Source organism: Belonocnema kinseyi, chromosome 5 (genome assembly GCF_010883055.1).
Source record: "Belonocnema kinseyi isolate 2016_QV_RU_SX_M_011 chromosome 5, B_treatae_v1, whole genome shotgun sequence".
Lineage (NCBI taxonomy): Eukaryota > Metazoa > Arthropoda > Insecta > Hymenoptera > Cynipidae > Belonocnema > Belonocnema kinseyi.
Genome location: NC_046661.1, coordinates 78,334,442 through 78,353,216, shown reverse-complemented (window position 1 = coordinate 78,353,216; position 18,775 = coordinate 78,334,442). Strand labels below are relative to the sequence as shown.

General features: G+C 31.2%; 1 protein-coding gene across 4 annotated transcripts in view; it reads left to right on the top strand.

Annotated features, from left to right (window-relative positions):
• Positions 1-18,775, top strand: part of LOC117173071 (lysophospholipid acyltransferase 2) — a 63,960-nt gene that overhangs the window by 18,898 nt on the left and 26,287 nt on the right. The window contains exons 1-2 of one of the 4 annotated variants that reach the window (XM_033361454.1): positions 9,646-9,690; positions 17,646-17,787. Coding sequence is in view for 3 of the 4 variants with exons in the window: in XM_033361452.1 (XP_033217343.1) it covers positions 9,712-9,751; positions 17,646-17,787 (182 nt within the window). In the remaining variant the exon portion in view is untranslated. Of the gene's footprint in view, positions 1-9,645; positions 9,752-17,645; positions 17,792-18,775 lie in introns of those variants that run through there. The other 3 variants (XM_033361453.1, XM_033361452.1, XM_033361451.1) reach the window with 3 other exon arrangements.

Sequence of the window (18,775 nt, the reverse complement as noted above, 5' to 3'; positions counted from 1 at the left end):
GATAAAAAAGGTTTAAATCAGAATTTGTTCTAATATTTAAAATTTTCTAGTTTGTAATAAAAAAATCCTTTTCTTTTTCTTCTTATCGTTAAACTTGTTATTGAATATTTTTAAACTTTAGAATATTAATTTAAGTTATTAAAACTTACAGTTTTGAGTAATAATTTTTAGGCCTTCACAGGTCAGAGATAACCTGAAAATGAAGAACAAGTTAAGGAATTTTATTGGTTGAAAATATTATTTAATTGAAAATTTAACAATTTTGGTAAAAAAATCATCTTTTTTTAATAGTTTAAGATGTTAATTTTGTTTGTCTACTCGGTCATAATTAATATTATTATAATATTGATTAATTTTTAAGATTGTGAAAAAAATGCAGAAAACTAACTTTCTGTTGAAAATACATATTTTCATTTGTAAATTCAATTGAAAGCTTTTTTGGTTGAACATTCAACTTTTTTTTTAAATTCGTCGTTTTGGTTTTAATAATTCATCTGTTTTTAACAGCATTTTTTGTTGTTGTTAGAAACGCAACTGCTGAGTTAATAATTAAGCTTTTTTGGTTCAAATCAACTGTTTTTTATTTAAAATTAAAATTTATTTTTGCGTTGAAACATCTACTATTGCATTATTTGTTGAAAATAAATATTTTTTTTATTGAACTACTGGTTCAAAGGTTGAACTACATTGTTAAAAAATAATTTTTTTGGTTGGAAATTTTATAATTTTAGTTGAAAAACCACCTCCTTGGTCGAAAACTTCACTATTTTGTTAAATGATCGTTTTTTAACATTTTAATTAAGTTACTTACTCGAAATTCAACTTTTTGTTGGAAAATTAATGAATTTTGTTAGATTTTCACGTTCGTTTTAGGCTTGATTTTATATTTTTTTGACAGCAAATTCGTGCTTTCAAATTGAAAACTCTAAAACTCTCCTCTTTTTTGTTCTTGAAAATGCAACTGTCTGATAAAATTTTTAATAAATGTAAATTTAAAAATTTGGTTAAAGATTTAACTATTTTGTCGAAAATTTAACTATTGGTTGAAAATTCAACTGCTTTATGACAATTTGTCATCAGGGAAAAGTCAGGGAATTTTGAAAATGAGTTTTTTCGGCGACTCTAATTTTGTGACAGTAAAAATATATTTCAAATGTATTCTGGAATTTTATATTTTTAACAGTTGATTTATTATGAAGAAAGGCAACTTTAAAACAAATTAATTTATGGATATGAGTTGAATGTTTGAAATTGTGCAATTTAAAATACTTAATTTCAAACAGACTTCTGTAAAAATATTTACATTTTTAAGATTTTAATTTGAGAGTGTCAATTTTTAAAACTTTAAATTTTTAATTGTTTAATATAAAACGTTTTAAATTTAAATGTATTTTCCTTACATATTCTTATATTTAAAATTGTATAATTGAAAAAAGCAACCATTTTCAGTCAAATTCTGTCACATCTGAACAATTTCGGTAACAAGTATTACAAAGCGTATACGTTTTTCATAAATCATAAGTATTGTTCAACAAAATATTTGACATTGATTAGAACATTCAACTGTTTTGTTGGAAATTTGAACTTTTGGTTAGAAAATGCATCTTTTATTGCAGAAAAATCATAATTTTTGGTTGAAATAAATAAATATGTAATTCGAAAGTTTTAATATAAAAATGCTTATAACAGATTCTATGTTAAATTTTTTTACAAGATTTAAATGAAAAATCGGTCAGGGAAAAGTCAGGATATTTCTAATATTAAGTTTTTCGGCCACGATCTAATTTTGTGACAATAGAAAATATTTTTCAAATTAACTGTGATGATAATATTGATAAATTCCATGCTTATTACGCTACAGAGTTAAAAATATCTTCATTGCGCCTCAGTTACAGTTTCCTTCTTTGCCTAGTTTACTCCTCTACGAACTTAGCATCTCTCATGCGCAGTTTATTTTCTGAAAGATTAATATAAATTTCATGGAGAAAATTTGAGATATTTTTTTATTTTAAAAAATCCTTCATATACAGATCATTAAGAATAAAACATAAAATACAGAATCAAAATCAATGAAGATTTATTGCAAACTGTTTAGTTAAGAGTGAAACAATTTTCTGAAAACATAATTACTCTGGATAATGATTCTTTGTATTGTATCTTTTCGGTTGGAAATTATTATATTGGTGGAGAATAATTTTTTTTCAATTAAAAATAAATTTTTTAACCTGAAAATTGAACTACTCCACGTTTTTGTACAATAATGATCTTTTTTATAGAAATTTAATCTTCTTGCTTTAAAGTATAACTGTGTGGTTGATAAAGCAGCCATACAAAAAAAAGTGTGCGGATCTGGTAACAATACACACGTATTCCTATGGATTTTGGGGCGCTGAATTCAAATTCGATATCAAAAATCACCCATCACGTCTTGGTTGAGCCATAACCTCAAAAAATGACGAAAAATCATGCACCGAGGCAAATAAATTTCAAAATAATGCCAGTGATGCAAATTTTCACTTCAAAATATTGTCGACAACTGTGAAGTATCAACCCTTGCCTGATATCAACTTACTTAACATAACTTTAACCAACAGAACCTGACCTCACCTAACCTGAATTAACAGAAATTTATTGAACTACACGTAAAGCTCTGGAAGCATATTTTCCCAGTAGCAAATTTGTGCTACATCGAATGGGTCAATTCGAGCCTAACCTAGAAATAAATCTAACCTAGCCTAACCTAACCTCACGAAACACAATTAAACTAATTGTGTTTTCCCGTTGTGTTTGCGGTACCGTGTGAATCAGCTTGGGCTTAATCTGCAAAGGGGTCAAACCTATCCTATCCTAACCTAACAAAATCTGACCTAACCTAACCGATTACGCTGGCAACCCTGTTCTTGCGTACTTTTTATATTTTGACATTAATAGCAGTAAATGTCTGGAGTTTCGTAACCGCTTGTTGCTAGCATTACACTTAAGTTAAGTTGTGTTGCGTTAAGCAAAATTTTCGTTAGGTTCTGTTAAGTTAGATTCATTAAGATGGTTAAGATCATTAAGATTGGTTAAGATCGAGTTAACCAATTAAATATAGCACACATTTAAGACTGAGAACCGTACGCTTACATAGCTACACGTGTGGTTGAATTTCATTCGGCTAGGTTAGGTTAGGTCAGGTTTTGTTAGGTTAGGATAGGTTAAACCTCTATGTAGGTTAAGCCGAAGCTGAATGAAACGGTATCGCAAACACAACGGGACAACACAATGAGTTTAATTGTATTACGTGAAGTTAAGTTAGGTTAGATTTTTTTAGGTTAGGATAGGTTTGACCTCTTTGCAGGTTAAGCCCAAGCTGATTCAAACGGTACCGCAAACACAACGGGACAACACAATCAGTTTAATTGTGTTTCGCGAGGTTAGGTTAGGCTAGGTTAGATTTTTTCTAGGTTAGGCTCGAGTTGACCCATTCCATGTAGCACACATTTGCTACTGGGAAAATATGCTTCCAGAGTTTTACGTGTAGTTCAATAAACTTCTGTTAATTCAGGTTAGGTGAGGCCAGGTTCTGTTGGGTAAAGTTATGTTAAAAAGGTTGATATCAAGCAAGAGTTGATCCTTCACAGTTGTCGACATGTTTTTGAAGTGAAAATTTACATCACTGGAATTATTTTGAAATTTATTTGCCTCAGTGCATGATTTTTCGTCATTTTTTGAGGTTATGGCTCAACCATGACGTGATGGGTGATTTTTGATACCGAATTTGAATTCAGCGCCCAAAAATCCATAGAAATACGTGTGTCTTGTTACCATATCCGCACACTTTTTTTGTGTGGCTGTGTAATTGGACATTTCATTGAAAATATATCCTCTTTAGGTGGAAATTTAATTATTACATTCTCATTTCTCAGCATTTGTGATTGAGAAAGTATTAGAGTTGTCGGAAATTTGATATCACACTTTTTCAACGGATCTCCACGTTTCGAGACCCCCTGAATCCGAAAATCAGGTTTTCATGATGACGCCTGCCCGTATGTCTGTCTGTCTGTCTGTCTGCCTGCCTGTCTGTCTGTCTGTCTGTCCGTCCGTCCGTCCGTCCGTAAACACGATAACTCTCGAAAAAATGAACGAATCAAATCCGTCTTTGGCACACTTTTTCTAGGTCCTAAAAGAAAGGACGAGTTCGTTAACCAGCCATTTTTGATAAAAATTCAAAAAGTGAGCGCATTTTGAAAATGTTTGAGACCTCTTTTTTCTGAATTTGAAAATTCTATGTACGGATATTTATAGTATTGAAAAGAACAAACCATCAAGAGAAGAAAAAAATTTCTTCTGAAATCCCTACAAGACTATCATAAACAATTTTTGGATTTACTTAAAAAATCGAAAATTCAAATTTTGATTGCACAAAAAATGATGGAAAATAAAAAATTCCATTTTGTGGACAAACTATGTAGGATACAAAAAAAAATGAATTAACAAAAATGGTTATCCCGAAAAAGATCTACAATTTCGTTAAGAATCACTTTTTGATAGGACTCGTACTTTTTGTTTTATTCGTGAAAAATAACGTTGAAAAAAATAAAATTAAAAAAAATGTGTTGAAAAACGACGAAAGTTGAGAGAAATAAATCCAACAAAACCTGTTTACAAATGTCTGTCGGAAATCAAGCGCGCAGCGCGAGTGTCACGATGAGAATGTGTACTTCAAAGCCTACAGAGCTTTGAGAAACTTAATCTTTGACTATACTTAATTAAGCAGACAATTCAGAATATGAAGACGCATATAAATACTGCCATCTAAAAGAGATCTTTTTGATAACGTTTTTTTCAAGCATTCCAAATGCAAAGAATAAATATCCGAGCGCGAAGCGCGAGGTGTAATTATGTTCGAGCGCGAAGCGCGAGATTCAACCGTTGCGCGCCCTAGGCGCGCTCAAACTTTAACTATTTGGTTAAGTATTAATTTTTGTTGATGATTCATCATTTTAGTTAAAACTTCATTCATTTAACTGAAAATTAAACTTCCATTTTTAGTGGACAATTTTTCTTTGTTAATAGAAAAAATTTCGTTCAAAATTAAACTATTTCGTTGAAAATTTATTTTATTCGGTTGAAAATTAATTTTTACTGAACATTTATAACTTTCTTATCTTTGGTTAAAAATGTATCTTTTTTCGTTGAAATTTTATGTATTTTCTTAAAACTTGGTGTTTTTGCGTAAAAGTTAACCTTTTCGGATGAGAATTCAATTATTTAGTTAAAGTTTTTGTTTTGTACTTAAAAATTAATTTTTTAGTGAACAAAATCATTTCTTTGTTTGAAAATTCGTTTTTGCTTAGTTAAAAATACATTTTTGAACTGCAAATGCTACTATTCCATTTTTGCTTGATAATTTATCTTTTTTAGTTGAAAATTTATTAATTTGGTGGAAATTCGTATTATTTTGCTTGAAAATTCAACATTCTTTATGAGATTTTTTTCTGTATTGACTGAAAAATCTTGTTTGGTTAAAAATTCAACTCTTTCGTTGAAAATTCATCTTTTTGTTTGAAAATTAGTCTTGGGTGAGGCTTAAGTTAATAAAAAGAATACAGAAGCACCAGTAGTGAAATGCAATTTTCTGTTTTGGCCCCTGTTCAAAATATTTATAGTTAGATCTGAGAAATGGCACTTTTGAGTATGAAATCAATATGAAGTAAATAAATAAAAAATAGTGAAAAAAAGAATAAGTTTATGGAACTGCATGGACAACTTATGCTGATACAAGTCTTGCCAAGTTTCTTCATGCGCTTGCTTTAGTTCAATTTCTCTTCTTATTTGAAAGCGGCGGATTTGAACAGGTTCAAACTTGACAGGAAAACTCTTACGACACCGTATTTTTAAACTTGTGCAAAAAGTTTACAAACTTTGATATTTTACAAGTTTAATACTGCATTCTTGCACGGAAACAATGGACTGTTTTACTGAATTTTTTGTTTAAATTATGAAAATCCATTCGACGTGAAGACGTCATGAGACCGAACAAATATTCTTGACAACGAATTGTTGTTTAAAACCTGATTGGCTTTTGAATGACTTGAAATTGCTTAAATTATTACCAAGAAAGATTTTTTATCAAAAGAAAATCAAATTTCAAGCAAACCTTGGAAATTTCAAGCTAAAAATACGAATTACCTACAAAACAGTGTAATTTAAAAAAAAATACGAATTTTCACCAAAAAACTTAATTTTTTTTTTTAAATAGTAGAAAATTAAATCCAAGAAGAAAATTTTTGCTACAAAATAGTTGAAGCTTAAACCAAAAAATAATAATTTTCAACCAAACAGTTATATTTCTAACAAAAAAATGAAATTCTTACCAAGAGATTAATTTTTCAACCAAAATAACAATTTTTATGCAAAATAGTTGTATTTTTAACTTGAACACATGCATTCTCAACAAAAAATTTAATTTCTGACAAAATAGTCGAATCTTCAACTAAAAAAGAATAATTATAATCAAGAAATTGCAGATGAATTTTAAACAAAAAAAAAGAAGATTTTTCTGTCAAAAAATTAACAAAATTTAACCATTTATTTCAAGTTTTAAACCAAAAAGACGAATTTCTTAAAAAAAAAACATTTACATTTTGAACCTAAAAATATGAATTTATGACAAAAAAGTTAATTTTCAATCAAATAGTTGTATTTTAAAAAAATAGTTGAGCAATCAACATTTATACAGATTAATTTCTGAAAAACGCAAATATGCATCGTCAACAACAAAATTAATTTTTACCAATGAGCTGAAAACTCAAGCCAAAAAGACGAATTTTCTTCTAAATAGTGGCATTTTTAACTCAAAAATATCAATTTTCCATAAAAAAATTAATTTTAAATCAAATAGTTGAATCCTTAATCAAAAATCTACTTTCGATAATGTATTTACCTCGCTTTACGTGCTCGTTCTTTGTACTTCCTCCATATTTGTGCAGAGACCTTTTACAATTTAAGGTCAAAACATCGACAACTGTCATTTGGTGATTGTAAATTATCTTTCGTTAAAGCTCCTTCGACGTTACCGAACACATTCTCATCACATAACTATATTACATTTATTTCTGTACCTCCGCCTGGGACTGCTTATTCAGATATTGCAAAATAATGTAAAAATTTTATTTTTCAGGATTACTTTAATATTTCTTCGTTATTTTGCACTCTGAATTGTCTGCTTAATTAAGTATAGTCAAAAATTAAGTTTATCAAAGCTCTGTAGGCTTTGAGGTACACATTCTCATCGTGACACTCGTGCTGCGCGCTCGATTTCCGACAAACATTTGTAAACAGTTTTTGTTCAATTTTTTTTCTCGTAACTTTCGTCGTTTTCCACACATTTTTTTCTATTTTAATTTATTTTTTTCTACGTTATTTTTCACGAAGAAAACAAAAAGTACGCGTCCTATCAAGAAGTGATTCTTAACGAAATTGTAGATCTTTTTTGGGATAACCATTTTTGTTCATTCATCTTTTCTCGTATCCTACATAGTTTGTCCACAAAATAGAATTTTTTATTTTCCACTATTTTTTGTGCACTCAAAATTTGAATTTTCGATTTTCGAAGAAAATCCAAAAATTGGTTATAATAATCTTGTAGGGCTTTCAAAAAGAAATTTTTTTCTTCTCTTGACTTTTCTTCATATCTTGCGTTTTTCGGCTTCAAATTTTAATTTTCGGCTGATTAAAAAATTTTTGAAAACGCTATAACCCTGAGAATTTTCTTTTTATTGAAAAAAGTCATAAGAATAAATGGTTTGTTCTTTTCAATACTATAAATATCCGTACATAGAATTTTCAAATTCAGAAAAAAGTGATCTCAAACATTTTCAAAATGCGCTCACTTTTTGAATTTTCATCAAAAATGGCTGGTTCACGAACTCTTCCTTTTTTTAGGACCTAAAAAAAGTGTGCCAAAGATGAATTTGATTCGTTCATTTTTTCGAGAGTTATCGTGTTTACGGACGGACGGCCGGACGGACAAACAGACTACCAGACGCCATCGTGAAAACCTGATATTCGGATTCAGGGGGTCTCAAAACGTGGAGATCCGTTGAAAAAGTGTGATGTCAAATTTCCGACAATTCTAAAACTTTCTCAATCATAAATGATGAGAATGTAAAAAATATTTTGCTAATTAACTTAGAACGAAATTTACTCCCGTTCTAACTAAAAAGATAAATGAGTGAGATTTTGATGAAAAATGAATTTTTTCTATCGTTGGATTCGTAAGAGAAAGCTGCATCTAACTGTGTTATTAAAAATGATTAATTATTAGTATTTATTGCAAAAAACGATTGTTTATAAATAAGGCATGTCGAAAAAGTTTTAAAATACAACATAAAAAGATATGCAAAGCACTTTGCGTGTCCTAGAATTTGTACAAGGCATGTAATACGTCATCAGCATACAAATGAAAAAGGACCTAAAGAACTTTGTGTTTTTTTTTACCTTGTAAAAGTGACCGAGTGCGGAGCGAACTTACAAACGAAAAGAGCAGCTTGCCCTTCTACGTATGTTATAGACATGTGAATTAGCCCGGACTCCGAGCGCCACTTCTGGTTTGTAGAATGGCTCCACTGATTTGGAAGAGCCATTATTACCCCGAACAAGCTAAATCATTTAATCAATGGTATAGACGATCCGTTCTGCACACGCGGCGCTTGCAGCACAGTTCCACGCTGGCGCAGTTTATGAAATGAAAATATAGCATCCACATTTCGGAGAGGCTGATCTCCGTGAGTTCGGGATAACCAGCTCCCCGAATCTGGAGCGGACGCCACACCAAACCGAAGTACAGCGACTCTCTCACAACTAGCGTGACGGTTTTACCTAAGTTCTCTTCGTGCCAGAGATGGGTTGTGATATGTCATTCGAGGTTTTCTACGTATAATACATAAACGGCGTAATATACGTACAAAATGGTAGAAAACTATGTATGATGCATATCAAAGATGGCGAACGTAATTTATTTAGGCGGGACTGTGTTTTACAGATTTGTAAAAATATAAGAACAAGTAGAAAAAAATATTTTAGGGGGGCATACCGTGGGAAAAAATTAATTTCGAGTGCCAGAAGTTGGAAGGTACAAATGTTGCAAAGTGCTTACTTTTGTACTGTCTTCTTTTTTCGTAAGAAACGACAAATCAGCCCAAGAATTGTGCTTTGGCCTACCGCCTAGTTTAATTTTTTGCCTTATAATGAGAAAAAAATAGTTGACTGGCGCGCGAACGATTACTTATAGGTTAGGATACCATATTGTCGTACTTATACTGGTATTCCACATTCTCGAAAACGTTGCAGATTATGAAAGACAATAAACACGTATAATATTATTTTTTTAAATAATTTCTTGAGGAAAGTGATGAATAATGAGGAATAATTAAGTAATTGCTCAATATTAGTTATTTCTATAAGGAAATTGGGTACTTTTAGAATAGCGAATTTAAAAATCCCGCCCGTATAGTCACGTGATCAAACGTAAAATACATTTGTAGAAAACTAAGGGCGCAAAAGTCGTAATAATATACATGTCGAAAACCATGTAATATACGTGCTGTATACGTACCCATCCCTGCTCCGTGCGGGAAATGAGTTCCGGGCCCCGGTTAGATTCGGCTAGCGACGTTTACTAGTTTACTGGCGACGATCGTTCGGGTAAGTTCAACATACGTTTTGATGTTGTATTTTGATGCTGCGCTCGAGCTCTTCTGCAAAGGTATCGTCCGCAAGTGACTTTGTGTTCTTTTTGCCTTGTATTCTTGAATGGGGTTATGTATCTTTTTAGTCTGTACGGCAGAGTAGGATTCAGAAGATTATTTATCATAGTGTACTACGTCCGAGTTAATGTTGACAGCAGTGAAGTAAAAGACGCTCTGAATAACGCTGCTCTGGATAATGCCGTTTCTCCTCATTCTTGCTTGAACGAATTCCCACCATCGCACTATTGTTGTGAACGCCGGCATTTAAATCTAGTCTCTCTGAATAGTGCCATCAAATATATTTACGAAAAGAGTTTATGTACCGGAATAATTCTTTTGTAGTACAAATAATAATTAATCAAATATTGACCAAATCAATGCTTTTACAAAACCAACTTGTTTTTGTCGACTCAAAATCGACACAAACATCCACAATATACACTTTTTATACTTGCGGGGAAAAAAAGATAGCTGACGACCGACACTATTCAGAGAGAGAGCGGACGCAAATTCGTGTGCTCTCCACGTGCCAAGAGTTTGGGAAGCTGAGTTCCACGAAAAATGCTCTTCTACCAGCCCATGTACTGCATTATTCAGAGATTAGGCTGTACTAGGATTCAAGAACAAATGATAACGGAAAAAGATTAGTAAACCGGAAAGACTAAGAGGGCTAGTGAAAGATACAAGAGTTATTAGGGATTCTGAATGCAGTACTGATGATTACATTCTAGTTTCCAAAATAAACTTAAGGCAGGGATAGAGAAGAAAGACAACCAAAAAACGAAACAAAAGCGAATCAAGATTGAGAATTTACAGAAACCGGATGTGCGAATAGATTTTAACCTTCGGGCGCGCGCTAGGGCGGAAATTTGGCCGTCCTTTTAATAAAGACTATCTTTTAGTAGCCAAAGCAATCACAGCGCAATGAGGCCTACAGGTATTCTCTAGTTACAACACAAGACAGCGGTTAGCAGGCAAGAACTAACTCAGGGTCGCGCACACCGCTGGTAGATCAGCATCAAAGTTGACAAGGTCGAAACAACTGCCCAAGCGCAGCCAAATCGCTGCGGTGCGCCATACACGAATCTCATATTTCAAATCTTATTTTCTCTAGTTCTTAATATTTTTCATCTATACGATTATATTTTTGTGTTGCTTTAGTTCTAGTGCAGTATATGAGTTTTCAAAGAAAAAAATCCTGATATTAGTCGCATTTTTTGCCAACAATTAAACACAAGTACGCAATAGTATACTTTACTGTGTTATCAGTTCTATATTGTAATATTGCGTTGTGATGATAAATTAAAACGTAAATTTTTATGTTGTATTATTGGTGACGTACTATGTTACTCCAATCACATTGCTTGAATTTTTAAAGAAAGACTGAATTTACTTTTGAAAAGTCTGATATTTTTTCTTATTTTCAAATTATGTTTTTATATAGTTGATAAAGTTTTGAATAAAATTTATCCGTCCAAATGGCGCGCCCGCCTGAAGATTAAGAATAAGATAAACAAAACAATAGATAAGGCAACTTTGAAGGCGCTTAATAGACAATACAAATATATAGGGCTTACGGGCTATGGTCCAGGATGTCATTGTTAGGAGTGAAACTGAAGTGTGTGGTACTGCAGTTGCAGGAAGAATGTCGGGTGATGCATGGTGGAATGATGAAATTCAGGCAGCTGTCCAAGAAAAGAAAATGGCACATAAAAGAAGGTTGAAACCCACAGGCATTGGCAATGAGGAGAGAAATAGACTTGAAAATTAGTATAGACATAAAAAAAAGAAATTTAAACTACTATTCAAGGAAAGTAAATATAAAATCAGAACAGAAGATGAGTAGAAAATGAAAAACGACTTTGAAGGAAGCAAGAAACTGTTTGATAAATTAGCGAAGATCAATATGAAGGGACGGAAGAGTACAGAGTTAGGCAGCAAGAGAAATAGCAAGGGTGAAATGCCGTATGATACAGACGAGATACTACATGCTTTGAGAGATGCTCTAAAGAATTATTGAGGGATGAAGCTATAAGGCACCACAACTGCAGAAACAAAATATTAAAACCAAAAAAGATGAAATTTCTACTAAAAGAGCTTCATTTGTTTCACTAAAATGACGAATTTTTAATAAAATATCTTAATTTTTAAGCAAGAAAGCTTTTTTAGCCAAAAGAACAAAATGGAACTCTTATGTTAATTTTGTTTTTCCATTTATCTTTGTTTGCTGATGATAAAATCGAATATGTCACTAACCGATCTCATTGTAACGTGCAATATATTTATCAATGCGTAGATAAGAACGAATAAGAAAAAACGCAAAAAAGATTGATAAAAGCTAAAGCGTGTCATTTGTTTATAATCATTTCAGCTGACAGAATATCATCCTAGTGTTTACAAATCGTTTATTTTTATAAATAAAAAATGTTGAATTAAAATTTTGTGAGTAAATTTTTTGGAAAATTGCATTTTAAAATTGTAATGAATGTTCATTCAAATATTGAAAAAGATCATTTTCAATAAATTGAACATGCAAATCAATTTTCTGAGGTTTTAAATTTCAATACAATTAAAATTGAAACTGGAATTTATTGAAATTTGAAGGTATTAAAATTTGCTGTGTTTATTCATTAGAGTGGTCCAAAAAATTAAAATTAAAAAAAGTAAGGTGCTCTCAAAAATATTTTTTCTTTTTAAAGAAAAAATTATGTATAAATTTGAGCTAAAACAAAAAATACCTAGTACTCCCTCATCAGCCTTAAAGCTTTTAAAGATTAACATCTTCTTAATTTTATAATTAAAAAAAAAACATTGAACATTGTTATTTTAATGCAATTATCAACATCCCAGACTTGATAGTGCATATAAGGGTTTTTGGGGTCGCTGATTACGAATCTGAAGTCAAATTTTCAAAATTCAAAATGGCCGATTCAAAATGGCGGAAATAATTTTCAAAAATTAGTCTATAAATATAAAATTTTGTACGTATGGGTTTTCGGGGTCGCTGATTACGAATCTGAAGTCATATTTTCAAATTTCAAAATTGCCGATTCAAAATGGTGGACATAATTTTCGAGAATTAGTCTATAAATATAAAAATTGGTAGATATGGGTTTTCGAGTTCACTGATTGCGAATCTTAAGTCAGATTTTCAAATTTCAAAATGGCCGATTCAAAATGGTGGACATAATTTTCGAAAATTAGTCTATAAATAAAAAAATTGGTAGATATGGGTTTTCGGGGTCGCTGATTGCGAATCTTAAGTCAGATTTTCGAGATTCAAAATTGCGGATTCTATGTGACGGACGAAACATTAAAAATTAGAATATAAATTGTTCCTCTATAAGAGTCTTAGGAGTTGCTAATTATGATTTTAGCTTCCCAAAGAATCTGCTACTAGTCCCATATTTTTTGTAATTATTTCCTTTTAATTTTAAAATTTTTTAAATATTTTTATATATTTTTCTTCTATTTTTTGTACAGGAACTAATCACGCATATGATAAAAAAGTTTTAAAATGAAGATTATGAGTTTGAAGTAATGAAGAACAATTTTGAAAATTCTATCAACAGAATATTTCACTCACATTTTAAACTAACTTTTGCTGTATATGAATTTGGCATTTAACGTCATGTAGATTGCAATAATTTCTTATTTATTGTATTCAGCAAAGCAGTTTTTCTTTGCGTTGATGCATAAAGTAACGTTGCATGTCGTGCAATAGAATTGTGATCGAACTCGATTGGTTTTAGTACTACAAAATATACCATTTTTGGAGGATCCTTCATACACACCAGGCAATTGTTTCTGTACTGACGTTCTTATACTTTCAGGTGTTTTAATTTTTTTGAAGCAGGAATACTGGATTCATTTGAGCATGGTCTTCCTCGCTTCTGTTGGCAATTCATTCCCATCAGCTCATCTACGACTGATAAACGGAAGTCTTTCAATTTCAAATCTTTATCAGGATTGAGTAATTTGAAAATTATAAAAGAGTTGACAAGAGTTACATCTATGAAATGCCACAGTAAACGGTGCCACCATTTTCGGTTTTTTCTTGTTATTTCATAGAATGATTTTATCTGATCTGACTGGTCAACACATCCCATGTGAGCATTATAATCCTTTGACATTTGAGGGCAAGCCAGTATCTTCAATGAACCATCTTTTTGTCTTCTCTCTACCTCAGACTAAGCACATGGATAACTTGAACATTTAGACTGCTGCGCATAACCAGCTGAAATAATTGAATCTTGTGAAGTTTTCTTTCGATGAGGCTGCCATATTAGATCCGCCATTTGTAATTTTCAAAATCCGAAACTTGATTCGTATTCAGCGACCTCAAAACCCCGATACAAGTTATACCACCTAAAATAATTGAATTTTGTGAATTTTTCTTACGATCAGGCCGCCATATACGGTCTGCCATATACGGTCCGCCATTTGTAAAATTTTAAATCCGAAACTGGATTCGTAATCAGCGACCGCAAACATCCCTATACAAGTAATGCCACCTGAAATAATTGAATTTTGTGAGTTTTTCTTTTATCTGGCCGCCATATTGGATCCGCCATTTTCAATTTTCAAAATCTTATACTGGGTTCGTAATTAGTGACCTTGAAAACCCCTGTATACCAAATATCAGTGAATTTTGTTGTAAAATAAGCTCATAGCCGAATTCAATTTAAAATTACCACATTTTTTTATTGTTAATTGTTTATAACTAATTATATATAGTGGTACTCTAAATTTTGTGCCGAGAAACGTGTTCCCTATGCATTCCTTATTCAATGAAAAAAGATTAGAGCGATCTAGAGCTTAAATTATTCGAGCTATAAAGAAAAAACTGAGGAAAACTAGGGTGCCACTAAAGTGGCACCTGCCCCTGAAAGGGTTAAAATAAATTATTTGTTGTAATCTTTTAAAACTTTTGAAGCAAATATAATGGTTTCAATCTTTAAACTTCCGGACAGGTGATCATCATTGTGAGGCGTAACAGTTTTTTAAAACTATGTGAAGCCAAGCTTTATACGAGAGCGTTTAAATAAGGAAATATTTTTGGAACATCAGATGCTTCAAATGAAAATTTAAATCCATCCTTACACACAATTTTAAAAGCATCATGTCGATATGCGAAATATGGTAGAAGTTTATCCAGTTAGTTTTACAAAAAAGAAAAAGCACCATTTGTAGATTCTGTATTTTCTGCTGTTGTATCGAAGCAAACTCCTACGGTCTTCTCAACAAGTTTCTAATTATGTAGAGTAGTAAATGTTGCTTCCGCAATTTTTTATTCTTTACCTTCATCTATTTTTGGAACTCCAACAGCTTTTCTGTTTCTTTTCCAGATACCAAAATAGCTCACTGTTCTTCTTTTAGCGGGCCCCCAGAAATTTCTGGAAGAAATTTGCATCTATATTAACAAGTTTTTCCGGAAATGCAGTAGTTTCTTTTATTTCTACAGCTTGTTGAGTACTTGGAGATTCTATTATACTCTTAACACTACTTGAAGACAAGGTCACTTCGGATAAATTACAGATACTGTAATCTTTTATGGCTGCAGATAAAAAATACTTCGCTTTTCTATTACTAATTCAGTACTTCTTCTTTGTTCTTCTTTCAATTTCCTTTCCTGATACTTAGATATTCGCAATTTTTGGTTTTCATTTTTTCTTACTAAATCACTGAAGTTAGTAATAACTATCTTTCTCTCTAATCTTTGATTCGTCAAAAATAGTCTGTTACTTCCTATTTTCATTAGTTTAGAAATGTCGCAGTATGCAATATTGAAAATACAATTTGATACCTGTTGAAACTAAGTCTCCTTGACAAATTGTGTTGGTCTACCCCGGTTTGTATTATGGCAAATATTTTTTATAATAATTTAATATAGTTTTCAGTTTTCTTGTAATAATTCTTTTCTCCATAGTTCGTATTCGAGCTTTATTCCCCATATTTCAGACATACTGGATAACCTGTTTTACAGGATCTTTCTCACGGTTGCATTCGATATTATGATATAATAAAAGTATACATGAAAAACTTCGGCGGTTGTTGGTGACACATTTTAATCAAACTCTTTCTTCGACTGACGAATTAAATTCATGATTAATACTGATTCAGCCATTTTTTGTATTTAAAATAGTTGTGATCAGAGCTTTTTGCTTTAATTCGAAAACAAAACAATATTAAAAATGAAAAAAGTTAATTTTCAAATGTAAAATCTCACTTTTTGGTTTTCATATGAATATCTTACGTTCATAAAGACCAAAAGTTACTTTATTATAGGTAAATTGAAGGCTTGGAAAGCAGAGTCTTCAATTGTATTCGTCTACAAATTCTGCATCTAAAGGAAGACTCAAATGCAATGGTTAATGTACAAAAAATCAAGTTATTGTCAAAAACACACTTTAAAATCAATCTTTCTAAAAAATGTCATTTCACTGCTGAATTCGTATTAAAAATTTAAGAAAATAATCCCTTTCATAATGTTTTGTTAATTTGAAAATGTAGAAGTTTTAAGGTCGATCATGGAGTTAGGTACTCTTTTTCTTCAAAAATAACGAATATTTTTTGGAGCACCTTCTATTTTTCGAATTCTAGGCTTTTGTTATTATTTATGAACAACCCAATACATATCCCCTCAAATATTTCTAAAAAAAAATGGTTTAAATGTTGAAAATTATTTATAATTTTAATAGACTCGAAGGTCTTTTAATATGCAAGGTTTTTTTTTAATTTATCGCATTCTTCTATTATCGCAAATAATTTCGACAATGGAAAAAGCTCGAATTTTCAATGAACTGCTAAAGGGGCCATCAACTTTTAAAGTAAGTTGTTCAAAATGTATGCATTCGAAGAAAAATACTGAATTTAACAATAATTTTAACCAATTAACTGTTTATTAACTGTTCCATTTATATTTATTTATATTTTTTTATCAATTTGTTCCGGTTATTCTTTGTAATTGCTTCAAAAAATATCCTAAGATGTAAATGTCTTCGTAAAAGACTTCTTTGCAAATGACTTCTAGTCTGCGCATTCCGGACACTATGGTGTTGGGTTCAAAAACTATATATGCGGTCTTAAATGTTGACATTCGAAAACGCATTCACCTTATATTTTCTTATATTTATCTTATATTTTGGGCCCTATGCCCAATTTGGAACATATGTCAAATTGGTGCACTATTTCAATTTTTTGGCCCTAGGTCTTTGTTGGTCCACTTGTCTGCTTGGGCCCTATACCTATTTTTCGCACCTTATCAATTTTAAACCCTATGCCCAATTTGGACCCAGTTATAACTTTGGGACCCACGTAATTTGTAGGTCCTATGTCTATTTTGGGTCTATGACTTTTGTATATCTATTTCTATTCTGGCCCTATACCTATTTTTCGTCCTATGCCAAATTTGGAATCTGTGTCAACTTCAAGGCCAATGCCAATTTTTGGCCCAATGTCTATTTTAGGCGTTGTGTCAAATTGGGCCCTATGACAAATTTGGACCCAGTGTTGAATTTGAGAGCCATGTCAATTTTGGTTTCTGTTTATTTTGGTCACCGTGTAAAATTGGGGCCCCATGTAATTTTTGAGACCTGTACCAATTTTGGGTCCGATGTGTTTTTAGGCCCTATGTCTATTTTTTGCCCTATATCAATTTTTGATACTATGTCAAATTTGGACCCTGTGTTAACTTTGTGACTCATGTTAATTTTAGACTATAAGTCTATTTTGGGTCCGATGCCAAATTGGGACACTGTGTTGGTTTTGGGCCCAATGTTCATATTGATTCGTAAATAGACGGACGGAGAACTGACTGACACTATAAGGGTTTCTGCTCGGAGCTGCGAAACCCTAAATATAAATAATTTCCCTTGAATTAATTTCTTGTTTTAATTTGGATTCTCACAGGTGAATTTCTTGATAACCCAGTTTACGGCACTGGGATTGGCCGGATTGTTGAGGTCTTCTTTGAATCCTGGTGTAACATCACCAGCCACACGACATGCCTTTGGCCTCATTTTTGGTCTTGTCTTTGGATACTTCAGTTTCGGCAAGTAAGCCTATTTCTCTATTTAAAAAAATGGTAATTTTGATTTTCAGTATTAATTAAATTTTTATAAATAAATTATGAATTGATTTTTAATTTTCTTTTTAGATAATATTCTCAATGTATAGGTATTAGGGTGATTCGAAATAATTTTTTTCGAATTTTTATGCGTATCAATCCCAAATTTGTTCGAATTGGCAAAAAAATAATTGCTTTTTTTTTAGAAAAAAATTATACATAGAGGTTCCTCTAGCCCCATAAGTTTTAACGCGTATTGTAAATTTTATGTAGAATCGTCAATATTAGGTGAATCGAGTTGAAACTCAACATTTCTCTTCGAAATTAGCCATAAAAGACGAATAAAAAAATACTGTTTAAATATCACCCTCATCAGTATTTTATAGGGTTCCAAAAAAAACCTATAAGTGAAAAATTGGGGTTTGCTAGTTTTTGGCGCTAATTAAGAGTTATTTGGGTTTGAAAATATAAATTGTTTCTAATACATATATTTTTACCTTCTATTGATAATTATATGTTTAAATACATTTTTTAAATAATTTATTATTCTTTATAATTTTTATTTGAAAAGAGTTAGGAAGTCGCAGTTTTTTACGAAATTTTCAACTTATTTTCAACGTTTCAGCTAGAGCGAGGCAATAATCAAATACATTTAACAGAAGTAATTTTCTAAACCATTTATTATTACTAATGACAACAGCTCTGATGACAATATTCTCTTAGAATAACATTTTAAGTTGCAATTTTTTCTAAAATTTTCCACTTATTGTCCACTTTCCACTTAGAGTGAAGTAATAATTCATTTATGTTAACGAACGTAATTGTTTCAACCATTTTTTTGTTATTTATAGTAATATTCTCTTGAAATAGTTCTAGAAAATTCCCGGTTTTTATTTGTAAATGTTCATCTTTTTGTTCACTTTGCATGATTGTGGTAATAATCAATTAAATTTAACAAAAATAATCATTTAAA